Consider the following 23,511-nt stretch of genomic DNA (forward strand, 5'->3'; position numbering starts at 1 on the left):
CGTTCTTCATGTTCCTTCGAGCTCCCAGTTTGCAGGTTTGTTCACCAAAGGACTACCGTCGCCTATATTTCATGAGTTCCGTTCCAATCTAAATGTCCTACTGAACGGGATTCCACCTTGGGGGGGGGGGGATGTTAACATGTAAACACATAGTTGTACAGAAGCATGCATGCACGCATGTCGCATCCTGAACTTCAGGATCACCCAAGGCTTGTGCGCCTTGTCTCTCGGGCATTTTGTTTCCTCCACGGATGTACTTCCCCCGTAAAGAAAAAGTAGATCGTTTAGATCACTAGAGAGATCAATTTCATTGTCAGTTGTGACAGCTCCCCACCGACCTCGCAGAAGAACTTGTCGGCTTGCAGCAGCCGTTGCGCATCCGATGGTTTAGAGAAAAATGAGCGGTGCAACAATGGCATGGGTTTCCGTCCCTAGAGATCTGGTGCAGCTGCATGGACGCGCAAAGTTTTTTACAGGTGCTGGGAGCTACCGGCTACCCATCCACCATTCACGTGCTTTACGATGTGTGTCTAAGCGGGACCATTCATATGTATACTCATGTATTTAGGCAGTTAATTTTTTGTATATAGTCAAATCATCGTCACATGAATAGGGCCCATGTCAGGAGTGGCTGTACTTTTTGCAGCGGGATGTACCATGCATGTAGCATCTCTCCTCTCTCTCAAACAAGTCCATGCATTTTATTTTTGTTTACATTTTTAGATGGCCAATATTTTTTACAGCATTGTTCTATTATTCAAAATTTTCATATATTCAAATTCTTGAACATAAGATGTTTAGAATGAGACCATTCTTGAATATATTTAAAATAGTTTAATTTTACTATTTCAATCATGTCAAAATATCAATTTCACTCATTTCAAATTACAATTTTCAAAATGATTGAAACCAGTTCTTGAAATGAGTAAAATCAGTTTTCCAAATCAGTGAAATGCATTGTTTCAAATTTGTTAAATAATTATTTTGGAAACTAGTGAAATGAGCGCAATATGTTTTCTGAAAATGAATGTTATGTGTTTCCTGAAACTAGTGAAATTGGTGAAATATATATTTTGTAAATGAGTGCAGTGTGTTTTTTGAAATGAGTGAAATAAGTATTTGAATAAAAGAGAAATAAAACCAATTTTTTTTGTGAAACTAATTTTCCAGTGTTTGAAACCGATAGTTTTAACGACCGGAATACATTTCAATATATTTCATAAATTTGCAGTGAAATTGGTATTTGCAAATGAGAGTAATCTGTCTTATGAAATGTGTGAAATCAATTTCTGAAATGAGTGAAGTGGTTTTTTAACTGATATTAGCTAAACAGTCAAAAACACTTTTATGAAATAGCAGATCAATTTTATGTTTTATGAAAGCGATCTAAAAGATAATTGAAATATAAAAAAATAGTGAAATATGTGACATAGGTTATTTGAAATATGTGAAATTGATTATTTCAAACACGTCTAAGTTGTTGTCTAAATATTTCACTCAATTTTTATGAAACATGCATTTCTCAAATATATGAAACATATTTCGGTATGTTTGTCAATTTGCTTAATCTTGTGTTTGAAAAATAGTGAAATAGGTTGTTTAAAATATGTGAAATTGGTTATTTCAAATATACGAAACTAGTTTCTTTTAATGAGTGAAATCTAGTCATTCCACTATTTCTTTGAAATATATGAAACATGTATTTTTCAAATATATGAAACATATTTCGGTATGTTTGTCAATTTGCTTAATCTTGTGTGTGAAAAATAGTGAAATAGGTTTTTTAAAATATGTGAATTCATCTTGTGAGTGAAATCTAGTCTTGGAACGAGTGAATTGCTTTCTAATGATTACATTAAAATAAGTGAAATCAGTTTTCTAAAATAAGTTTTTTTAGTGAATGAAATCAGTTTTATGAAATGTATGAAGCCAGTTCTTTGAAATGGCCGAAACCTATGTGTTCAAATGTGTGATATTGATCTTTTCAAATCAGTTAAAACAGTGCAGAATTGATTATTAAAAATTTATTAAAATTTCTTTTCATAATATATGAAAGATCTTTCATTGTGTTTGTGATTTCCATATTCCAGTTTGTGACATGTTCGAAACCGTATAAATCACTTCTATGAACTAGTGAAACATTTTTATGTTTTATGAAACTAATTTCAAATGTAATTGAAATATATATGAAAAAATAGTTCAAATATATTCAAAACTGATCATGTTTTGAAGGTCTTCACCCACGAATTCAAATATATAAGAAGTTTCAGTAATGGACATTTGGTCCAAAAGATATGAATCATTAGAAATATGAGGATGAAAATAAAATGCATGTCCAGTACATGGGGTGAGAGAATGCATGCATGCACCGTTCTCTCCAGTCCCCTCTCTCTTCTCTGTAAAAGCTAACTCTATCTGTCTGACGCAAATACATGTATTCATGTATTACCATTCATCTATCTGATAAATAAAAAAATGACACAAATCTCCAAAATGACACCATCGGCGGATGCTTGACCGGCAGGTACCGGCTCTGTTAAGAAAACTTAGTCGTGCATGGACGCATGTAGTACACTAGCTGTTAGGTCAAACATAGCGTCTCCATGCTGTGGCCAATGGAGACCTTTTTATTCTCCGTTTCACACGATCGATCGAGGGCCATAGCCAGCTCTGCGTACGTCCAGTTACTCCTACTGATTCTTTGGATGAATCTGCTGCCCATTTCACGCGTCAATCGGACGTTGTTAGGTGGATTACTAGCTGTGCCTACAATCCATGGAACATGCAAGTTGATAGACCATATATTCATGAAAGTAGTCGTGGTCTCGAAATCTGTGTGGTGCATGTAGTTTTAACATATATTACTGGTCAGAATTATTCTCTTTCCATGTAGTTTTGCATGGTCGCTCAACTGTTCACAGGGATATATATAATTATCTTTCCATGTCGGCAGCGTTGCCTTAGGTAGCAGGATACATATATGCACGTCGATCTCCATTAGTTCGGGAGAGAAGCTCGATATCTAGCTGTCTATATGGTCGAGAGATGTACTAGGATATTAATATATAATGTGGATGCATCCACAATTTCACATATCTGTACAAAAATTGAGTCAAATCGACTGCTACAAGAAGGGATCATTTCAAGACCATGACCCTAACAAGAGAGTTGACAATTTGAGATCCAAGAAAGGGAGTGTGTGCCCGTATCCGATTGATATTTAAGTTAGAGGAAAGAACGCAAATGGCCTTCCAAAAACTGATATATTTCATCAGGATCATTTGCTAGAAAACCAAGTTCATCAGCTCCGGTGGCTAATCTCGATGGCTTGGGCAGCATCGCTTGTATTGGCTCTAATGGCTTGTATCGAACCTTTTCACTTGCCTTCTTTTTCGTTTTTATTTTCTGCAAACTCTAGAACTAGTAGCATTAAACTTAAGGGCCTCATTCTTATGGTCGGCCAAGCGCCTCCGCTCTAAAAAAACATCACCTAGAAAATTGTCCTTTTCTCATGGATATCAATGGCTTTCAGTCTTCGACCGTATTTACCTATTGGGTGTACTCGTTTAATTCACCAGAATGTGATTTTTTTCATTGACACAAAATGTAACATTGACTTCAAATTAATATTTCACTAAATGTGTGAACAAAAAATAATATTCCGGAACTACTTCTCCAGACAAATATATGCATATGATTTTCAAGTTTATAATCAAATAACTAAAAATAAAATGAGTGGTCAAAACTTTAAAATTTGATCCAAAACGTCGTTTTTTTACTGAGGTAGTAGTCATGTATCAGTTTTGTACCTAAAATTTTGCACAGAGAAGACCATAATTTTGGGACTGGGCTAAGTGTAATTATAGTTACTTTCATCGACTTTTAATTATAAAAGTACAAACAAGAAAACCTTATAAATTAGATGATCCCCCGCATGTTGCTGTAGGAATTGGGTGCAATATAATATTATTTTGATCGGTTTTGTTGTCCTGAATTTGAATATGAGAATGAAGACTAAAAATACATATTATTTATTGAATATTATTATTATATGGTTGCAAATATTAAAGAATATAAGTATTATTGCCCATGCATGTTGAGTGTACTAAAATTAGTGAGGTTGATGAAATGGGATTTTCATATTGTTTATAATCAACATCCCATGCATGTTGAGAGAATTGAGGTGGTTATGCTGATGAGGTGACATATGTGCATGTTGAGATCAATAAAGTAGTAGGGATGAACTACTTAACTAGTATATGTGATACGTGAGAGTGCAAGAAAACAGTTCATGTCCTTCAATAATTTGATGGAATTACATAAAGTAATTATAGGTAGCACTTCTATTCTAGTAAAAATGTAATTTCCCATTGATCAAATAGGTAAACGAGGTAGACTATTTTGTAACACATGATCATGAAATTGAATAAGCTAGAGTTGGATTAAGATGTCATTGGTAGATGCCGAAGAAAATCGCTCCCCCATTTAGAAATAGTTGTTCTTCTAGAAATACCAAAATCAGACTTGAACAAGTTTAACTCTGACTATGCATGGGAAATATTATTGTTGGTTAGATGAAAATAATATCATCAGATTTGTTGTAATTTCTTTATTATATTGCAATCTGTAAAATCCGACCAACATATTCATAAAGTTGCATGTTGAAGACGTACCCATCCCTAAAAGACATATATCCAAATGATGGGAGTACATTAATTATTTGAAAAAAATTGGTTTGTTTGGTACTAGACCTGAATTTCTCAGGAATTTAAATGATAGAGAACATCCTTGGAATTTTTTACAAGGATAGTAATTCATTCATCTAAAAGGGCTTTGTAGGATATTGTTCTACTTAATTTCATCATTTCATTTTTCAAACTTTTTCGAGTGATACCCAGCCAACGAGAGCCACAAATTATATGCTAATATAAACATCCGATGCTCAACATAAATAGGTATGCATATGTTTAATGCATACATTCTTATGTATCATTATATTTGGATACCATACGATTCTTATTTGTTGATAACAGTATGTTGTGAAATACCTTCGTAGCCACAATGAGAAAAAAGATGTAGCCGCCAACACGTGGCAAGTTTAAAAACGTTACCTCGCTTTTGTAACTGACAAAGGAAAGAAGAGAGGCCACGAGAAACATGAAGTAGCAGCCAACACATGTGAAGAGCTGTGTATCTGATCATGCTTCGTACAATATATACAAGCTGGCAGATCACGGATCGAGTTAACACAACCAGAACACCCGCACAAAAAAATAAAAAGACAACATGAACAAACTTTTTATTCCACGCACATATACCCTTTTACAAATACTGGAATACCGTAACGGCAAATGACTAACTGAATGCCTGAAGCATGCATGCACGAGGGAGGGAGCCCATGCATGCACGCGACTGACATATAACATATTGTAATTACGAGGAAATATATAGGTGCATGCGTATACGAGAAAACATTGTAATTGCAAGTACGGCGATGATGATGATGATGCAAGTATGAAATGCATGGTTTGTGATGGATGGATCAGCTAGGGCAGGTGAAATCGGCAGGGCAGGTCTTGCCGCACTGGTTGAGGAGGAGAACGAGGTCGACAGGGACGTTGAGCTTGATGCCGAGGACATTGGCCTTGATGGCGGTGCAGAGGCACACGGCGGCGTCTAGGTCGGCGAGGCCGCTCAGAAGGGGGCAGCACTGCTCGTCCGTCGGCACGCCGAGGTTTAGCTTCAGCAGGTTCAACACGTTGGCGCATACCTTCAGCTTCAGCGTGTCGATGGAGCAGGTGCCGCCCCCGCCACCGGACGAAGGCGGAGACGGCACGGGAGCTGGTGGGGGCACGGCGATGGGCGGGCTTGGGACTGGGACGGGCGGTGTGTTGCCGCATGACCCGCAGCCATGCACGGCCAAGAGGATGGCCAGGTTCATGGCGAGGAAGAGGGCGAGCTTGAAGGGCGCCATTGCTATGTGGATAACACTAGTAGCTAGCTAGAGTGTACTGGCTTGTGGCTGAGCGCTAGGTGGGCTTTGCTAGCTTGGGATGCTTTTCCTGGGTTGCTTGGGGTGGTATTTATAACTAGGCCGGGGTGTAACGTGCAAGTGCATCGTTCATGTCATGATCAGTTGAGTTTGACTCTTGCCGTAATTTGAAAACATTATTTTCCACCACTAGCGCTGCTGCTACTATTAGTACTACTACTGCTATAATTGTACGATATTACGTGCGTACCATTATTGGAGTTTAAAATGTTAACTAATTTCCATGTACTCCAATATGCATGTATTTATTGATGGGTTCACAAATTCGACAATAATTTAGGCATGAGACATGATATTCTAGCCCGGGATATCATTTATATGGATCCACCGTCCACCATTGCTTTGAAATTGTGTTGTGTTTCCTCGTTTTGACAAATTTGTCTTGTTTCAGCGTGTTATGTTAGGTTTTGCTCTCATTTTAAAGTGTATCATAATGTTTCATTGTGCAACAAACTCGATCTAAAACAAGTGCACCCTTATTTGTCTGTACACAACGAAACATGGTGATACACTTTGGAATAATAATAACAACTAACGGAACTTTATGAAACAAGATAAGTTTTGACAACAGTAAAAAAATAGCATGAATCTCAAAGCAAACATGGACGATGGGTAGGCGATCATTCTCCTAGAAGACACACATACTATGTGATAATTGAAATATATCCGGCAGCGCTACCAGCTGGCATAACCTGATCTTGAGGTTCGCTAGAGACAAATTTAGGAGATTATTATGTCGGTTTTTATTCCATGTAGCCATACAAATGCATGCTACTACCAGCGCAGGAGATGTCTACTTTATGTTTCGTCCTTTGGTTACACGTACGCTACAGCTAGCCGTCTAATTATTAGTTGATCCTACACCAGTGGGCAGCGGTGCTCACAGATAATTCCAACACTGACAAAGGAAATACACTATCATAGCTAGCTTACAATACTCTTGTGTGTGATAGATCTAGACCGCCGTGTGAATAAGGGCACGTGAAGAAATTGATAATTGTCTATTTTTGCTGTCAAAAATAAATGTATAGTTAATTTTTTTAAATCTTTGGAGACTAAAACTTTATTTCACTCTTTAATTTGAATGAAGCTTCTGCTCTTTGAGTAGGTAATACTGTAGCATTTAAGGTACTCAGATTTAAAATGTTTTAAGGCACTGAGATTTAGTAAAGGGGAAAATATGCTCTTTTTATCCGCGGACAAATTGTATACCTCTGTTGAGCTTCGAGTTGAAATAAATGAATCTAGTATCTGTTGTTTGCATGACACTACTACTAATATGTAGAAAACAAATTAATTACTAGTATATGCAAGGATGAATCTAGCTTAATTTTTTTTATGGACTGATTTGTAGCTAACATATTATTTTTGTATGCAAGGATGAATGGGTCATGCTATTCAACTTTTTATGCGAAGGATAATGGGAACTTTGCCTCGAAAGATCCTTAATCGGCCAGCCACAGAGTACGGCCCGTCTACTATTAGAGTTTAGTTCTATGCAAAAATGTTTTCTATATAATATATTTGCGATACAAATGTTAATGCGTGAATAAAAGATGTGAAATCATATATTGCGAGAAAATTCAGACATGTTCATGTACCTCAGTATGAATATCCATATTTGCAACAAGTGCTCAGGTCATGTTTAAAATGTATTCCTATGTACGAAAAACATGTTTTTAATAAGAGTTATTCTTGCACATCTGACTATATATTCATATGCTTTACAAGAAAACATACAAATGATGAGAAAATGAAAAAATAAATATAAATAGGCAATGAACAAAGTAAACATAAATGAAATACAAGTTTAAAGTAAGCAAAACACAAAAAAATAATTGAAAGGAAAATATCACACAAATGTGAAAACCCAAAAAATGACACTTAGAACATGAGTGAGCCCGCCCATGCATATTTACTTTGGGAGAAACACCCACTCTCCTTTGTATAAAGTGTGTATGAGCGAATGGACAACCTGGTTTGAAATGGAAATATGTTAGCAGGGGAAGGAGTTTGCAAGAAAACCAAGAAAATAGATGGCCATTTTCATTACGCGGGGGTGATTCTTAAAGACTTCTATCACATTTGCTCGATCACCCCTCGAGGCGTATTCTACTCTTCTTCTAGGGATAAACTGGGATTTTATCATCTTTTCAGGTCTTACAACTATGGAAACTATGTACACCACCAAAATAACAATGCTTGTAAAATAGGGTTTGTCGTGATGAATTCTCCTGTGCATGGATGCAAGTATGTGTACCACTATAAGCTCCCATATTATTTTATTGGTAAGTGGCAATAATGAAGGACAACCTAAACTGTGTAGACCCAAATAAAACTACTAGCCGCACATCATCTAAAACCCTCCGCCTGCTAAACTCAAACCACACTCATTTTATTCGAAATAGGATTTCCTCCCACTTTATAAATCAAGCAATCACCACATCCTGACATGTAGTTCAAGTACATGAAAGAAAATAGGAGGTATGCTAGGGTGACAACATAAACATGCCCAAATGCAAAATAAAAAGTGATGCATGAATCAATGGAGTCAAAAGATCACTGGCCAGGGGGCGAAGCGAGTTGGTGGCCTGCCCCTAGTCGGTCCTTGTCTCGCTTCCTACAAAGAAGGTACCACTACTACAAGAGTCGTAAGCGCACCATAGAAACACCAGCTTGATAACCATCTTGTTACATGTACTATGTAGAGTCTAGATCATCATGATGAACACTACCTAGAAGATGCACCTCCTCGTACCGATACGTTGGGACTGAGCCTCTATGAACTTTTGCCCAATTCAAAGGCCTACCACTCAGGCCCCGGAGACTCACGAACAAAGCTCCCTATGAACGAGCACCGGTAAAAGAACTAAAAATGTGGATCCCAGAAAGGGCCATACAAAGAGGGAAAAATCCATTGCCCGACATAAGCCGTTGCGCCAGCTAAGCATCTAAGGGGAGGAAATCATGGAGCTTCTACCAAGCGATGATTTTGATCTTCAGAGGAAGAGGCGCTTTCCACAAAGGTGTGGTCCATGCAAGGGTTGGCGCATGGCATAAGGCACGGTATGACGACATGACTGGATAGAGCCCCAGGGAGCCAGGTGCCAAGAAACAACAATTAAGGACCCCCACAATGAGGGAGCAATTTCCCCATCGCTCCCCTCTCCGGCAAATTGTATATGCAAATGTTTACGTTTCCTTGGGGCCAAATTTTTGTCAGAAGATGTTATGCTTCCCATTGTTGGCTGCCGAGGCAACCAAGAGCATCGGATCCGAGCAGATCGCAAAGAGAGCCATGAAATCATCGCATAACGGGGTCCTGCCGAACCACGGCTTGAGCAAGAAGAGGGTACCTTTCCCATAGGATTTTAAATTTCACAAACCAGTTTGACTATTTACTTTGGGTGGATGCACATTTGTAGCAGTGCAAGTTGCTCCCTTGTGACACTAATCCGCTCCACAACATGTGACCCAACCCTAAGAGAGGCATCGTTAGCACATACTTTCTTCGTCCAGGTTCATAATATCATTTTGATCATATATTTGACTAATAAAATACAAGTTACATGCATAAAGAATATATCTTTATATTCATATTCAAGCAAAGTTTCAAATGATATTATTTTACTACTATAACTCATATTATATTAGCTAAATTTATGTTTAAAATTTGACCCAAAATATGAAAGGCTAATATTAAGGGATGAAATAGAGTACCTGAGATCCCAATTGTGCTCGCCCACCAATCAATGGGATCGACGGTCCAATCGCCAGCTTATCTTTGGACGATCACATGTGCCCGTGGAGTTACACCATGATCCGCAATACAATAGACCCGTCGTCATGCCGCCCCATGGCAGCCATGCTGTTGAGAACGTTTGTGTTCGTGATCTTTAATGGACGAGCCGTCAGGATTTTGAAGTGTCAAATTAGGTATTGCTTAACTTAGTTCGGACCATGTAGTTCAAGTCGGCCATAAAAAAATACGAACGGAGTACCATGTAAAAGTGAATAAACAGGTAGTCTCCCGTGCTGGCCGTGCCACGCATGCCAGCGGCCTAGCTTGGTGACCCATGATATCCGATGGTTCAGAGACGACGTGTCAGACCAAATCTACTTTCGCCGTTCTTAAATATAAGTCTATTTAGATATATAGTTTGTTTTCTTTTCTCCGATGGTTCAGAGACCACGTGTCAGATCAAATCCTTTAGATAACTTGCTATGTTGCTGTTGTATTTGTTGTTTACTATCTCTTCTTTCTTTCCTTAGTTTTGTTTGTATCTTCGATGTATAGTTTGTTTTCTTTTCTTCAGACCTTATTCTTTGTACTATATTTTTTTAAAAATCAATAAAAATACGCAGCAGAGTCCTGCTGTTTCCCTAAAAAAAAAGTCTATTTAGATATCCCAATGTGGACTACATAAGAAGTAAAATGAGTAAATCTACACTCTAAAATATATCTATATAAATTCGTATGTAGTCCTTATTGAAATATGAAAAGACTATTTAGGAACGGAAGGAGTATATATGCATGCACGCCGTTCTACGTACACTAGATGTTATGTTCAGAAAAAATATATACACTAGCTGTTAGGTCAAACGGAGACATTTTATTCTTCATTTCACACGATCGATCGGGAACAGCTAAACGTCTACGTACGCACGTCCAGTTACTGATTATTTGCACGAATCCGCAGCTCATTCACGCGTCGATCGATCGTTGTCAAATGGATCTCTACCTTATCGTTTATGCAAGTGGTCTCGAAGTTTGTGCAGTGCTGGTACTCTAACATATATTACTGGTTAGGTTTATTCTTTTTCCTTGTAGTTTTGTATGGTCGATCAAGAGTTCACGTATGCATGGACATATATCCTTCCATGTCGGCAGGGTCGCCTAGGTAGCGAGAGACATATACGCACGTCGATCTCCATCAGTTCGGCAGAGAGGCTCTACATATCTAGCTGTACATGTGGTGGAGCGATATACTAATGAGGATGCATCCAAACATTGCTCTCTCTAGCTGCTAGAACTTCCCGTATATGTACAAACATTGAGTCAATTCGATTGCTACTAGAAGGGATTACTTCTAGACTATGACACAAACTAGAGAGTTGACAACTTGACATCCAAGAAAGGTAGAGCGTATCTGACAGGATGGAGTGCAAATGGCCTTACAAGAACTGATATTTTCAGCATCAAACGCTCGAAAATAGTTCGTTTCTAGCGGATGGGTTTCAGTCTTCGTCCATTATTTACCTATCCAGTGTACTTTCTTAGTTCACGAAATTTTTGATGTTTTAAACATTGACACGAAGTGTAACTTTGACCACAAGTTGATACATAAATAGAGGTACAACAACAACAAAATAAATTAAACTTCCCAATACAAATTTAAGCATATGATTTTCTAGTTTAAAAAAAATAATATAACATAGATTTTAGTTGAGAGGGATATAAAAGAGAATTGGTGGTCGAAATTTTCAACTTTCATTTAAGATAAGTCCAAAATGTTGTTTTTCTGTACGGAGGGCGTACATATTTTGAGTCCTTTACAGTACATTAAATTATTCTGGGCCTTTTTTTTGTGATCCAGCTGCCCGAATTTGACAATACACGGAAAAAATCTGGTAGTATATTTGGACATCAAGGGCACATTAGGCAATTTACTGTTATAAACAGCAAAGAAAAATTCCACCAAGTTCCCTCCAAAAGCGAGCTAAAGTAGATTATGGATTTCATATTATCAACGGATGAACTCGGCTACCATTCGTGATTTGCTTTGGAAATCGTGCCCTGTCCGGGCCGAATTCGTCTCGATGTTTGCATCGGAAGTATTGGTAGAAATCTCCAATCGAAGGCAGCTACTAATCGCGAATGTCCTAAGCCGCGCCTCAAGTCCTGAGACAATCAGAGGTCAAGCTAGCCAAATCGCACCACATCCTTTCTATTATACTTCTGAAACCAGTGTATATACTACTCGTTCCGTTTCAAAATAGATGACTCAACTCTATACTAAAGTTAGTACAAAGTTGAGTCATCTATTTTAGAAGGGAGGGAGTACACGTCAAGTACCATATGAATTAGTCATTACTACAAAAAGGGCTATAGATGGAATGGCCAGTAATGACGCACCTGTGATGTGGTGCGCCATTACTATATTCTAATGGCGCACCATGTCACGGTGCGCCATTAGTAATATATTATTAATGGCGCATCTGGTGTGTGATGCGCCATTAGTAGTTTTGAAAAAAAACATAAATTTTTTTTGTTACTAATGGCGCACCGTTGCATAGTGCGCCATTACTAATTGACATAGTAATGGCGCACCACATCCGTCGTGCGCCATTAGTAGTTTTGGAAAAAATAAAAAAAAATAAAAAAAATTTGTTACTAATGGCGCACCATGTCTCGGTGCGCCATTACTAGTTTTAACTAGTAATGGCGCACTTTTCATTGGTGCGCCATTACTAAGTTTTTTTCAAAAAAAATCAAAAAAATATCAATTTTTTTATTTTTTTTTCAAAACTAGTAATGGCGCACCGTGGGGTGGTGCGCCATTACTAGTTTAACACCGAATGCACACCCCCTGGATCGCCTTTTCAGTTTTAGAAAAAATAAAAGAAAATGATGGAAATGTCAAAAAAATAAAGGATAATATGTTTCCCATGTGATATGTGCTCTAGTTTTTGGGAAAATTTACAAATATGAATTTCGACTTTATTTGCAAAATCTCTCTGGAAATTTGTAAAATGGGCATAACTTTTGCATACGAACTCGGATGAAAAAGTTTTTTATATGAAAAATCATCTACTCGAAAAGTTACATCCAAATTTAACTGGGGAACCCCGTTAAACATTTTCAAAATCCCCAAAAACCTAACAGAAAAAAGTTACGGGGCTTTCAAGATCTAGCGGCAAAAAAATTCAAAAAATTTCAAACTTACTAGTGGCGCACCGTGGATGTGGTGCGCCACTAGTAACAGAAAAAAAATTGGTTTTGAATTTTTTTTTGAATTTTTTTTCAAAAAATGATACGTAATATGATCGGGAAGTTTGAAATATTTTTCAAAATTTCATCATAGTCATAAACAAACAAAGTCCTAGACATCAACAAGGTATAACAGGATTGATATGCTAGATATATCAACAAGTGCCTGTGAAGTGAGCTGTTGCTGGGGTTGGATAGAACTCTAAAGTTAAGCGTGCTTGGGCTGGAGTAGTGTGAGGATGGGTGACCTTTTGGGAAGTTTGACCATGGAGTGCGATTTGACCTGAGATTAAGCATATTGACCCGAGATTAAGCCATAGTGAACTGAGATTAAGAAAAAATTGAAAAAAAAATTTAAAAAATTTCTGAAGAACATTTTAAAATTTTTTTGAAAAAAAATGTTACTAATGGCGGACTTCTATGTGATGCGCCATTAGTATACCAGATACTAATGGCGCACCATGTAGTGCGCCATTAGTATAGCCCACGGTGCGTGCTAGTAATGGCGCACCGGTAGTGCGCCATTAGTAGGCAAAACCGGTGCGCCATTAGTAGGCCTTTTTCTAATAGTGAGTACTGGTTCTCACGTTAGAAGGTTGAGTGATAAACTCGTTTCCAAGAGACGACGACAGGCAGATGGATGGCTGGATGAGGGGGAAGCAGGCGGAGGCACGTAGGCAGCACCGGGACGGTGGAGGAGACGCTCCAGTGTGCGGCAGGCAGTGGGCGATGGCCAGCAACACGTGTCGTGAAGTGTTAACTGCATCAGCGGCTGTAATTGTTAGAACAATCATAGATTAATTAGGATCGGTAACATTTGAAAGAACAAACATGATATTAGGCTAACGGGAAATTACGAAGTTGACATTCAGCCTAACTACAAGTCGAAATATATTAACCATTGGGTCAAGTTAATACTACTACACAATAAATTCCGTAGTACAATGTACCCTAAAAACTCCCTAAAATTTTGCCATGTATCCCTTCTGTACTGAGGATTTTATGCAGAGAGGGCCACAATTAAGGGACTGGACCAATATAATTTGTAGTTGTTTTTCTGCAATATTTTGTAAGAATAGAATTGCAACCTATTATTTTCATGAAATTATTGAATGAATTGAACTGTTTTCTAGCACTCTTGTGTATTTTAAAGGTTTACTGGTTTTGGTAATTACAAGAATAAGTAAATGGGGCTATACTATTGTTGTAACACACGATCATGAAACTGAGGGAACTAGAAAGCGTAGTATTAAGATGCCACTGCTAGTTTCCCAAGAAAAATACTCCCCCATTTGGAAATACATGTCCTTCTAGATATACGAAAGTCGAACCTGAACAACTTTAAATCACAATATGCATGTGAAATGTTAATGTTGTTTAAATGAAAAAAATAACATTATATTTGTTGTATTTTTTATAATATTAAAATATGTAAATTTTGACCAATATATTCACATGAAAAGCAACTGTTGACATAAGTTTCGTAGGAATTTAAAAGATAGAGAACGTCCCTAGAAATTGTTGCAAGGATAATTATTCCTTCATCTGAAAGGACTATGTAGGACATTTTTCTACACAGTTTCATTCTTTCAAACTTAGTAATCCCAATGCAAAGGATCCACAAATTACGTGCTCATAAAAACATATGATGCTCATGATAAGTATTTATGTGTAAGTTTAATAGAGACATTTGTATGTACTGATATATTTGGAAGTTTTGGATCATATATATAATTGGTAGCTATTCATAAATTTAGATGTATGGCTACCCAGCTTCTTCCTTCTGGGATTTATCTAGCTAGACCATGTTATATGACTTCACTAACAACACTACATTCATGTGTGTATATACAGTACATTTTTGTTTAAAACAGGTATTTTGATATTCTGGTGGGAGCCAGATTTTATTTTCTGGACACTTTGAGCCAGGTTTTAGCTTGAGCTGCTGCCCAAGACCCTATTGTCAAAACCGATCAGGTCAGCCATTTAGTTTAGCGTGAAATTATGAAGCTGAAATTTGATTCAAATTAAATTATCACAATGACAAAATTTATGTCAAAGTGTTGCAACATCATAGAGATCTGGTTCAAATAAAATTTACTCGCTTTACACTGCAAAAGATTTACAGTTGAGTTTATCGATCCCATGATACATTATCCAAACCATCCTTCTATTTCACAGATGCATGGTTCTTTGTGGTGCTGCTTAAGCTTAACAAAAAGAGAATCATGCCAAGCGAGTTGCTGCTGTTGAAACTCGCAAAAGCAAAGAATAGACACCATGATCAGGTACAAGATGTGGATCTGATCATCATTCACGCAATAATGCTTGCATACAAGCTGGCAATATATCACGGGTTGAGTTAACACAACTTGAATCATTTTATTCCACGTATGTATATCATTTTACAAATATGCGAACCATGCATTTAGATATCCTATCGGAATACAATGATCAACGACTATCTTATAAGCAGTCCCTGGAAGAAATGAACACGTAAGCGTGCATGCATGCACGAGTGACGGGTGTGATGGCATGCAAACCAAAGACGAGTATGACGACGACGACACATGGTTTGTGATGCATGGTTCGAGGGATGATGGGTGGATCAGCTGGGGCAGGTGAAGTCGGCGGGGCAGGTCTTGCCGCACTGGTTGAGGAGGAGAACGAGGTCGACGGGGACGTTGAGCTTGATGCCGAGGACATTGGCCTTGATGGCGGTGTAGAGGCACACGGCGACGTCGAGGTCGGCGAGCCCGCCCAGCAGCGGGCAGCAGTCGTCGCTCGCCAGCACGGCTAAGTTGAGCTTTAGCAGGTTCAGTACGTTGGCGCACACCTTCAGCTTCAGCGTGTTGATCGAGCAGGTGCCGCTGCCTCCTCCGGTTGTCGGCGGGGGCAGGGACTGGGATGGCGGGCGGAGACACGGCGATCGGTGATGTTGGCACTGGGACGGCCGGTGTATTGCCGCAGTACGACCCGCAGCCATGCACGGCTGCCAAGAGGACCTGGTTCAGGGCGAGGAAGAGAGCGAGCGTGGAGGGCGCCATTGCTATGTTGATGAAGCAAGTGGCCAACTAGAGTGTACTGGCTAGGCTTGTGGCTGAGCTAGGTGGGCTTGCTAGCTTGTGATGCTTTTCTTTGGTTGCTTGGGGTGGTATTTATAGGCCGGGATGTAGTGTGCATTGTGCAACAAGGGCAAGCACGTCATGATATATCGAGTTTGACTCTTTCCGTAATTTGGGAAAAATATGTACAACCACTAGTGTACCATTATTGGAGCTTAATTTTTTTGCTAACCAACAAAAACCATAAGATATGTTTGATGGGTTTACAAATTTTGCTGTTATCTTGAGAGCACACATAGAATTGGACAAAGGAATATATATGTATCATAGGGCTACGAGCTGGCACATAAACTGATATGCAAGTTCACGGGATGCAAATATACTGGCTCCAGGTGGCCATGCATGCACATGCAAGCTCCTACCACGGAAGGAGATGTCCACTATACGTCTCGTACTTTGGTTTATTATATACTGGCTAGCTGTCTAATTATTTGTTATTCGTCCCCAGTGGCCAGTGGTGGTGCTGGAAAGTAATTTCGATATTGAAAAGCGAATTACACTGTTGTAGTAGCTAGCTTAAAATATCGTCCCCAGTGGGCAGTGGTGGCGCTGGAAAATAATCTCGATATTGACAAGGGCATTACACTGTTATAGTAGCTAGCTTAAAATACCCCCTAAAAAACTAGCTACAATATTCATGTGATGGAGCTAGGCCGCCATGTGAACAAGGGCAGGTGAAGAAATTACCTCCTCTTTCCCAAATATAAAGTGCCGGTTGACTTTTTTGTCTTTGTTAAACAACTTTGACTATGATTTTCACGTATTGTATGTTTAGAATATATATATATATATATATATATATATATATATATATATATATATATATATATATATATATATATATATATATAGACACACACACACATGTTCAATCCTTGTTCTTTAATATACACTCCCTCCTTTCCTATTTATAGGGCTCAAGTACGAAATCTCATCAACCAAGACAGATGGTGAGTGAAGGAATGTATCTCGTACTCTAGATGAGTAGGAGCATTGCATGCATTGGTGAGTTCCTTTTTAATTCATGCATGCAAATGTTTAATGCGCCTCGAAATCTCAATATGAGATGGAGATGAGCTCTTTAAATCGGTAAAACGAAAAATTTGAGATAGTATTAGTGGTTAAAGCCATGGATCAAAGACCGTGCAAAGTCAAGTGCGCCTTATATTTTGGGAAGCAGGGAGTTATAATTTGCTATTTTTGAATTTTCTATAATATATTTATATTCCAGTCATCTTTTCAATCATTGGATCAACACCTAGACTAAACGTACGAGTTCTTGCAAAATTGCGCACTTTGAGTACTAAACTTTTATGTCACGTGTAAGTATGCAATTTTAGATAATCAATACTTTGAAAGTGTTAGCTACTGAGAATAGTAAAAGTGAAATCATATGCATTCTATCTGTGAAAAAAACAGTATGCCGCTGTTGGAGCTTCTAATCTAGGTAAAATAAATGAGTGTACTGTTTGTTGTCGCAAAAACGCACAGTACAACTAATCTGTAGCTAAAAAAATAATTTCTACTTTATGCACGGATGAATCTAGCTTTATTTTTCGCTGGACTAATATGTAGCTAACAAATTTCTAGTTTGTGCAAGGATGAATGAGTCATCATATTCAACGTTTCTGCGAAGAATAGTGTGGCATTGCACGCCTTGACAGATCCTTAATGCTTAATTGGCTAGGCCATCTACTAATATGTTTTATTTGTTAGAAAGTATGTTTTAATTTAATATTTTTCAGAAACAGATGTTAAGGTTAGTTTGAAAGATTGATAAAATCACATGTTGCAGATCAATTTTAAAAATGTGCATGTACCTCACCATAAATATGCATATATTTGAACAAAGTGGTCATCTCATGTTTAAAATGTATTTCTAAATATCCAAAAACATGTTCTGAAGAAGAGTTATTCATGAACATCTAAATATATGTTCATATGCTTTAAATAATTAAATATGGATATTCCGGTATTTTTCCAAAAGCATAAGAAAACAAATGAAAAAACAAAGACATGGCAGAAAATGAACAAAGTAAAATGGATGCAAATAAAATTTGAAAAGGCAAAACATAAAAAACACGAGAAAAGGTTAAAAGGGAAAAAATGAGACAAAAGGAAAACGCAAAAAATGATACCCAAACAACATCAGCCACCCAAAACATGTAACAGTAATGTTTGAGCAGGGAAAGGAGTTGTGCAAGACAACAAAGACTAATAAACACGGCCTTTTTTACTTTACTCCGAGGAGTTGTGCAAGACAACAAAGGTCGCACCAAGCCATAAGCAGCATCCACTTCTTTTACAATGACTTCCATGCAAAGAAGATGCAACTCTAAACATTTTGATATGCTTCAAGAAGTTTTTGGGTCTGTAACTGGATGTAAGGATGATATGAACTGCCAGCCGATATAAACATCGCTGCTGCATGGTATCACATCACAGCTCCCTTGCCATGTGTATGCAAGTCGCTCGTCAATACTAAATTCATCCATCCTTGATCCAATTTATTTATGTTTCTCTTCCTACGATCCATATAAAACTTAGGGTTGGCTTTGATCTCGGTGCAAGTTCAATGTTTTAGGAGTGGACTATGACGCGGCAATATATATGTAACACACATCTCGAGTTTACACAACTTCATCAGATTTCAGATCATACAAGCTAGGGGCATATAGGCGCCCGGTACAGTATTTCAGATGATGATACAAATCCCCGGTTACGTGGGTCATTTATTTGGACACCACAAACTTGACACACCACAAAGTATGGGCGCTGCGGACGAGACCTATGATGTCGTCACAATAAGCAAGGAATAGATCTTGCACTAGAGAGTGGCTCTAGTCCAAACTAATGGGCCCTTAACTCTGGCTCTAGATGCAGCACCCACCATGAGTTATTCTGATGAGTATGGAATAGATGCCATCACAAAGATAGTACCCCATGTTGTATTGATGCCCATTGAGATTTTTTCGAGACATTAAAACATTGTTCCTAGTAGTTTTCATCGGTTTCCACCGAAACTTGGTTTTCACGTAATTTTCTATCCTTCTTCATCAAAAGAAAAGGAAAATCAGAAGCTTTCATGCATGCACAGCCCGGACATCTCAGATGATACAAAGACATGAATATCCCAGATGATATAAGCACATTGTTAGACAACTTCAACGTACTTTTATTCCACTTACATATGCATGCATGTTTGGTACAGTATTAATTCCAACAACACAACACGACACACTTTTACGATTACGCATGTACCTACCTAGTGAACACCGTTGCATGCATTCATGCACAAGACTGAGATATAAGATGAACTGGAACGCAAACTTGCAAAGAGCACATATATGTGTACGGTTGATCGATCAGCGCGGGCAGGTGTAGGTGGATTCGCAGCGAATGTTGCACTGGTTGAGGAGGAGCACGACGTCGAGGCGGAGGCCGAGGACGCCGCCGAGGACGTCGCAGAGACACGCGGCAGCTTGCAGGTCGGCCAACCCGTAGAGCAGCGGGCAGCACTCATTCGCAAACAAGCCGAGACTGAGAATCGGCAGGTTCAGCACATTGACGCACACTTGCAGATTCGGGCACGAGCCAGAGCTAGTTGATGGTGGTGGTGGCGACGCGGGGTACGCCGGTTGCGGTGGCGACGGCGGTGGTGGGGGCGGCGGTGGCGGAGACGGGGATGGGCAGTTGTATCCCGGGCACGACGGTGTTGGCGGCGGCGGCGGCGGAGACGGGGACGGGCAGTTGTATCCGCAACCGCGAACTGTGGAGACCGTCAGTGCCATGGCAAGGAGCAGGAGGGCGAGCTTGGACGATGGCGGCGGCGCCATTGCTAGAGCTTTGATTGAGAAAGCTAGTCACATGTGCATGTGATTGTACCGCTGTATGTCCTCGGGTTGTTTTGGGGTGCTATTTATAGCCGGATTATACATGATGCAAGAGGTTGTGTACATGTTGATGATCAGATCAGAATCAGATCGTGTACCCTCATGGATCGATGCTCTGACCCAATGTACGCAGTTTACAACAAGCCACGCGCAGCTTACAGTACAGGTGCCCTCATGGCACTTGCTGGAATTGGCTGATATTTTTGGGGAGCACGCCACGGGCATGCATTGCTTGCTCTCATTATTTGTGAACGTCCACTATAGACATGAACTAATTAGGTAGTAGCAGGCCAAGTCAACTATGTGCTCCTATAATATAGCTGGTTATTGGCTCCTCTCCTCATATGTGGCACTAAATTGGTAGTCGCGTCCCTCAAGATCGGATGCTAAACAACCCTCATGCACACAAGTTGGCTCATTAGGCCAGTGGTTCTCATAGTAGACCAATTAATATGTGTTATATCACGGCCAATGGCTCCTCTACTCAAGCATGGCACACTATTATATGATCTGGTATGATTTCATTTGGATTTACCCTCATGCATACAAGTTGACTAATTAGGTGTGCCGATACAACTCCCAGATCTTTACACTCCCCTCAATCAAACTAATCAGCTAACAAAACTGTCTGTATTAGCTGCTGTGCATCGTTCCGCTTGGTCAGCCCATCCTTCACTTGACCGTTGGTTGACACGGACCAAATTTCCAAGGCCTTGCGAGCCACCCTTAATTTCATTTCATTCACTAATTCGATAGATTTGCAAAGTACGGAATTTGCTTCTTCACTCATCATTTGTCTTGGTTGAGGAGATTTTTGAGTTAAAAACTGAAAAGAGGGAGTATATGAAATTTCATCTCCTTCACTGGCCCATGACCTATTATTGGTCACTCATTGCCAACTGAACCTCATATTGAGAGTAATTTCCAAAAAACTACCATTTTAGAGGTATTTGCCCCGAAAACTACCCCCTTCTTATAAAAAAACTACCATTTTTGTTCTAAAATTTTCTTAAAAACTATCGCTTTTGCATAGGTACCAGTTTAGACAAATTAAATGCGTTTATGAGAGGAGAGGCCCACCCATCACGCTCACATGACTGGATAGTCAACTCCATTTATTTCGACCAGCACCTAAGGCATTATGATATGTGGGACCCACATGTCAGTCACTATGTGACAAACCCAGTCCAGCAGCTCCTGGAAGTGCTCGTCGGTGGCCATCGACCTAATCGACTCGCGCACCATCGACGCGATCTCAGGGAGCGGCTGCCGCTGGATCGCGCTCGTGCTTCCCAAGGCCACCGCGAACGTCGTGACGTAGCCGACATAGTTGCGCCTGGTTTCCTCCGATGCGGTGGTGCGACGCCGTCGCCCGTTCACCCACCAGCCCATGTGGCAACTATGGTCTGACAAGCCCACGGTGGCGGCGAACACCTTCCATAGGTATGCAGAAACCGCCTCAACGCGGCTTGCTCCGTGCTCCCCGTCGCCGGTCGCCTGCGCGCGCAGCATGGCGAGGTCCCGCTCCTCGACTTAGTAGGTGCGGCAGACCAAGGAACCCCCGGCCGGTCACCAACAGCTTGCCCACCGAAGGGCCGTACGACGGCGTGATGCGAGGGTGGAACAAGGATCAGTCAAAGTTCGGGGTGGCGACGATCGTCCCGGCCCGCGCGAGCTCAAACCACGCGTCAATGATCATGCACAACGTGCACCCGTCTACGAGGCTGTGGTTAGTGCTCCAGGTCCAGGTAACAACGAACCAGCCGCAGGGGAACGACACGAGCTGCACCGACAGCGCGGCGTCCGCGCCGTACTGGACGGGGACGCCGACCCTCGCCAGCTACGCGTCCATGTCGCCGAAGTCTAGGCTGCCTAGCGCCATGCCGACCTCGACGACGACGAGCTCCGCCCTGGTTGTCACAGTGCACCTCTGGGAGCCCTGTCCGCAGGTTGGCCATGATGCGGCCTGCGAGCGGAAAGAAGTGGTCTAGCAAGGGCTACAACTTGCCCTCGAAGGCGGCGACGACGTCAACGAAGCCACCGCCGGCGGAGGGCCCCATCAAGAGCGGCATGGGGTAATACCAATGTTTAAACAGCGGGCTATGAAAAATAGCGGTGGGCCTTCAAATCAGTTATAGCGGAGGTATAGCGGACTATTTATGAAGACGATCATTTAGCAGCACCCTGTTGAAAAGGCTATAGCGGAGTATAGCCGGCTATTTAAAAGTATGATAATACAGTAGGTCAAGGTTGGAGACGGGAAGCACGGCGCCGGGCCGCGTGACGGAGGCCTTGACGATACTCCTGCGGGTCACTCGAACACGCAAAGAAACTGACCTGCTGTCTATGAGATACGCTTTCCCTTCCCTGCCCTGAAATACTGTATATACAAGTGCTGCAGTAGAAGTTAACCTTGAAAATTCCAAAGTCAGCGTGGAATCTTTTATACTGGCTGGAGCAGCGCTTTGGATGCCAAAATGATAATATACACAAATATATCACCAGATCGAAGATGCATGCATTCTTAGAAGAAGAAGAAAAATGCATGGATAACATGATTCCACGCCGATATGTATGCATATGTTATTGATTTTCTAATGCTTTTAGTTGACATCAGCTATCAACAAATGAGTATAACTTTTGTCATCTATTCTTTTTCCTTTTGCTTTCTTCTTCTTAATTTGTTGATGGTACCATATAGTACACTTGACAGGGTGTGCTTGAATTGGCGTCTGTATTTTTCTCTGTCTTCATCAGCTTGGGAAGGCGGTAACGCAAAGGTGAGAGGCGAGAGCAGGGTGGGGCGATAACCCCCACGGATGATAAAGTCGCATTTCAAAATTTTCCCTGATATTTGAAACACCGGGATCTGGAGCCTTTGGTCCCACCGCAGCTGTTGACCCTGGTCAGGCATCAGCGGTGAGCATGTTCTCGTGTCATACTTGTACAAAGTTTCGTCGTTCATGTAGCAGAGCATCTTGTCGCCATCGTCAGCCCAGGCGCTCCATGGCCTGAAGATGTAGAAAGGTTCCTTGATGTGGAAGTTATAGCGCAGATCCCATTGTGGAGGCTTGTCATCCTTCGGCAGTGACATGACCCAAAAGTGGGGGCCCACGTAACAGACGTGTTTGACGAAGCACAACTGGCCGTCGAGCTCGAAGGCACCCATTAGCCGCTTGGCATAGTCGAGAGTCTCATGCTCTGGGAGACGGTACGTGCGGTATGTCTCAGTAAGCACATCGACTACCAACACTCGCTTCCAACCTATCGTCACCACATATAGCTTGCCGTCGATCAGCAGTGGCGGCCAAGTCAGGATTTCAGCCGGATGAGATGGTGAATGGAACGAGTGCTACCGCCAGCGGCGAGTGTCGCCTAAGGTGTACATGGCCATGTGCATCTTAGAGAACCTGAACAACTTATACTCATTGGTGGGTGGACTGAATCCCA

The 23,511-nt window shown here is 40.5% G+C and overlaps 1 protein-coding gene and 2 pseudogenes across 1 annotated transcript; all 3 read right to left on the reverse strand.

The window, feature by feature from the left end:
- Positions 1–5,274: 5,274 nt before the first annotated feature.
- LOC123089657 (cortical cell-delineating protein-like) lies at positions 5,275–6,045 on the reverse strand. Its single transcript, XM_044511280.1, has one exon. It carries the CDS (start codon positions 5,972–5,974, stop codon positions 5,543–5,545), a length of 432 nt encoding a protein of 143 aa, XP_044367215.1. The 5' UTR covers positions 5,975–6,045; the 3' UTR covers positions 5,275–5,542.
- A 9,355-nt stretch (positions 6,046–15,400) lies between these two features.
- On the reverse strand, positions 15,401–16,135 carry LOC123089658 (cortical cell-delineating protein-like; annotated as a pseudogene).
- A 5,057-nt stretch (positions 16,136–21,192) lies between these two features.
- On the reverse strand, positions 21,193–22,019 carry LOC123090366 (omega-hydroxypalmitate O-feruloyl transferase-like; annotated as a pseudogene).
- Between the last annotated feature and the right edge of the window lie 1,492 nt (positions 22,020–23,511).

The sequence above is a fragment of the Triticum aestivum genome, chromosome 4B (genome assembly GCF_018294505.1).
Source record: "Triticum aestivum cultivar Chinese Spring chromosome 4B, IWGSC CS RefSeq v2.1, whole genome shotgun sequence".
Classification (NCBI taxonomy): Eukaryota; Viridiplantae; Streptophyta; class Magnoliopsida; order Poales; family Poaceae; genus Triticum; species Triticum aestivum.

What these genes read in the sequence shown, in the direction of transcription:
- LOC123089657 (XM_044511280.1), bottom strand. Translation starts at nt 5,974, where the DNA reads ATGGCGCCCTTCAAGCTCGCCCTCTTCCTCGCCATGAACCTGGCCATC.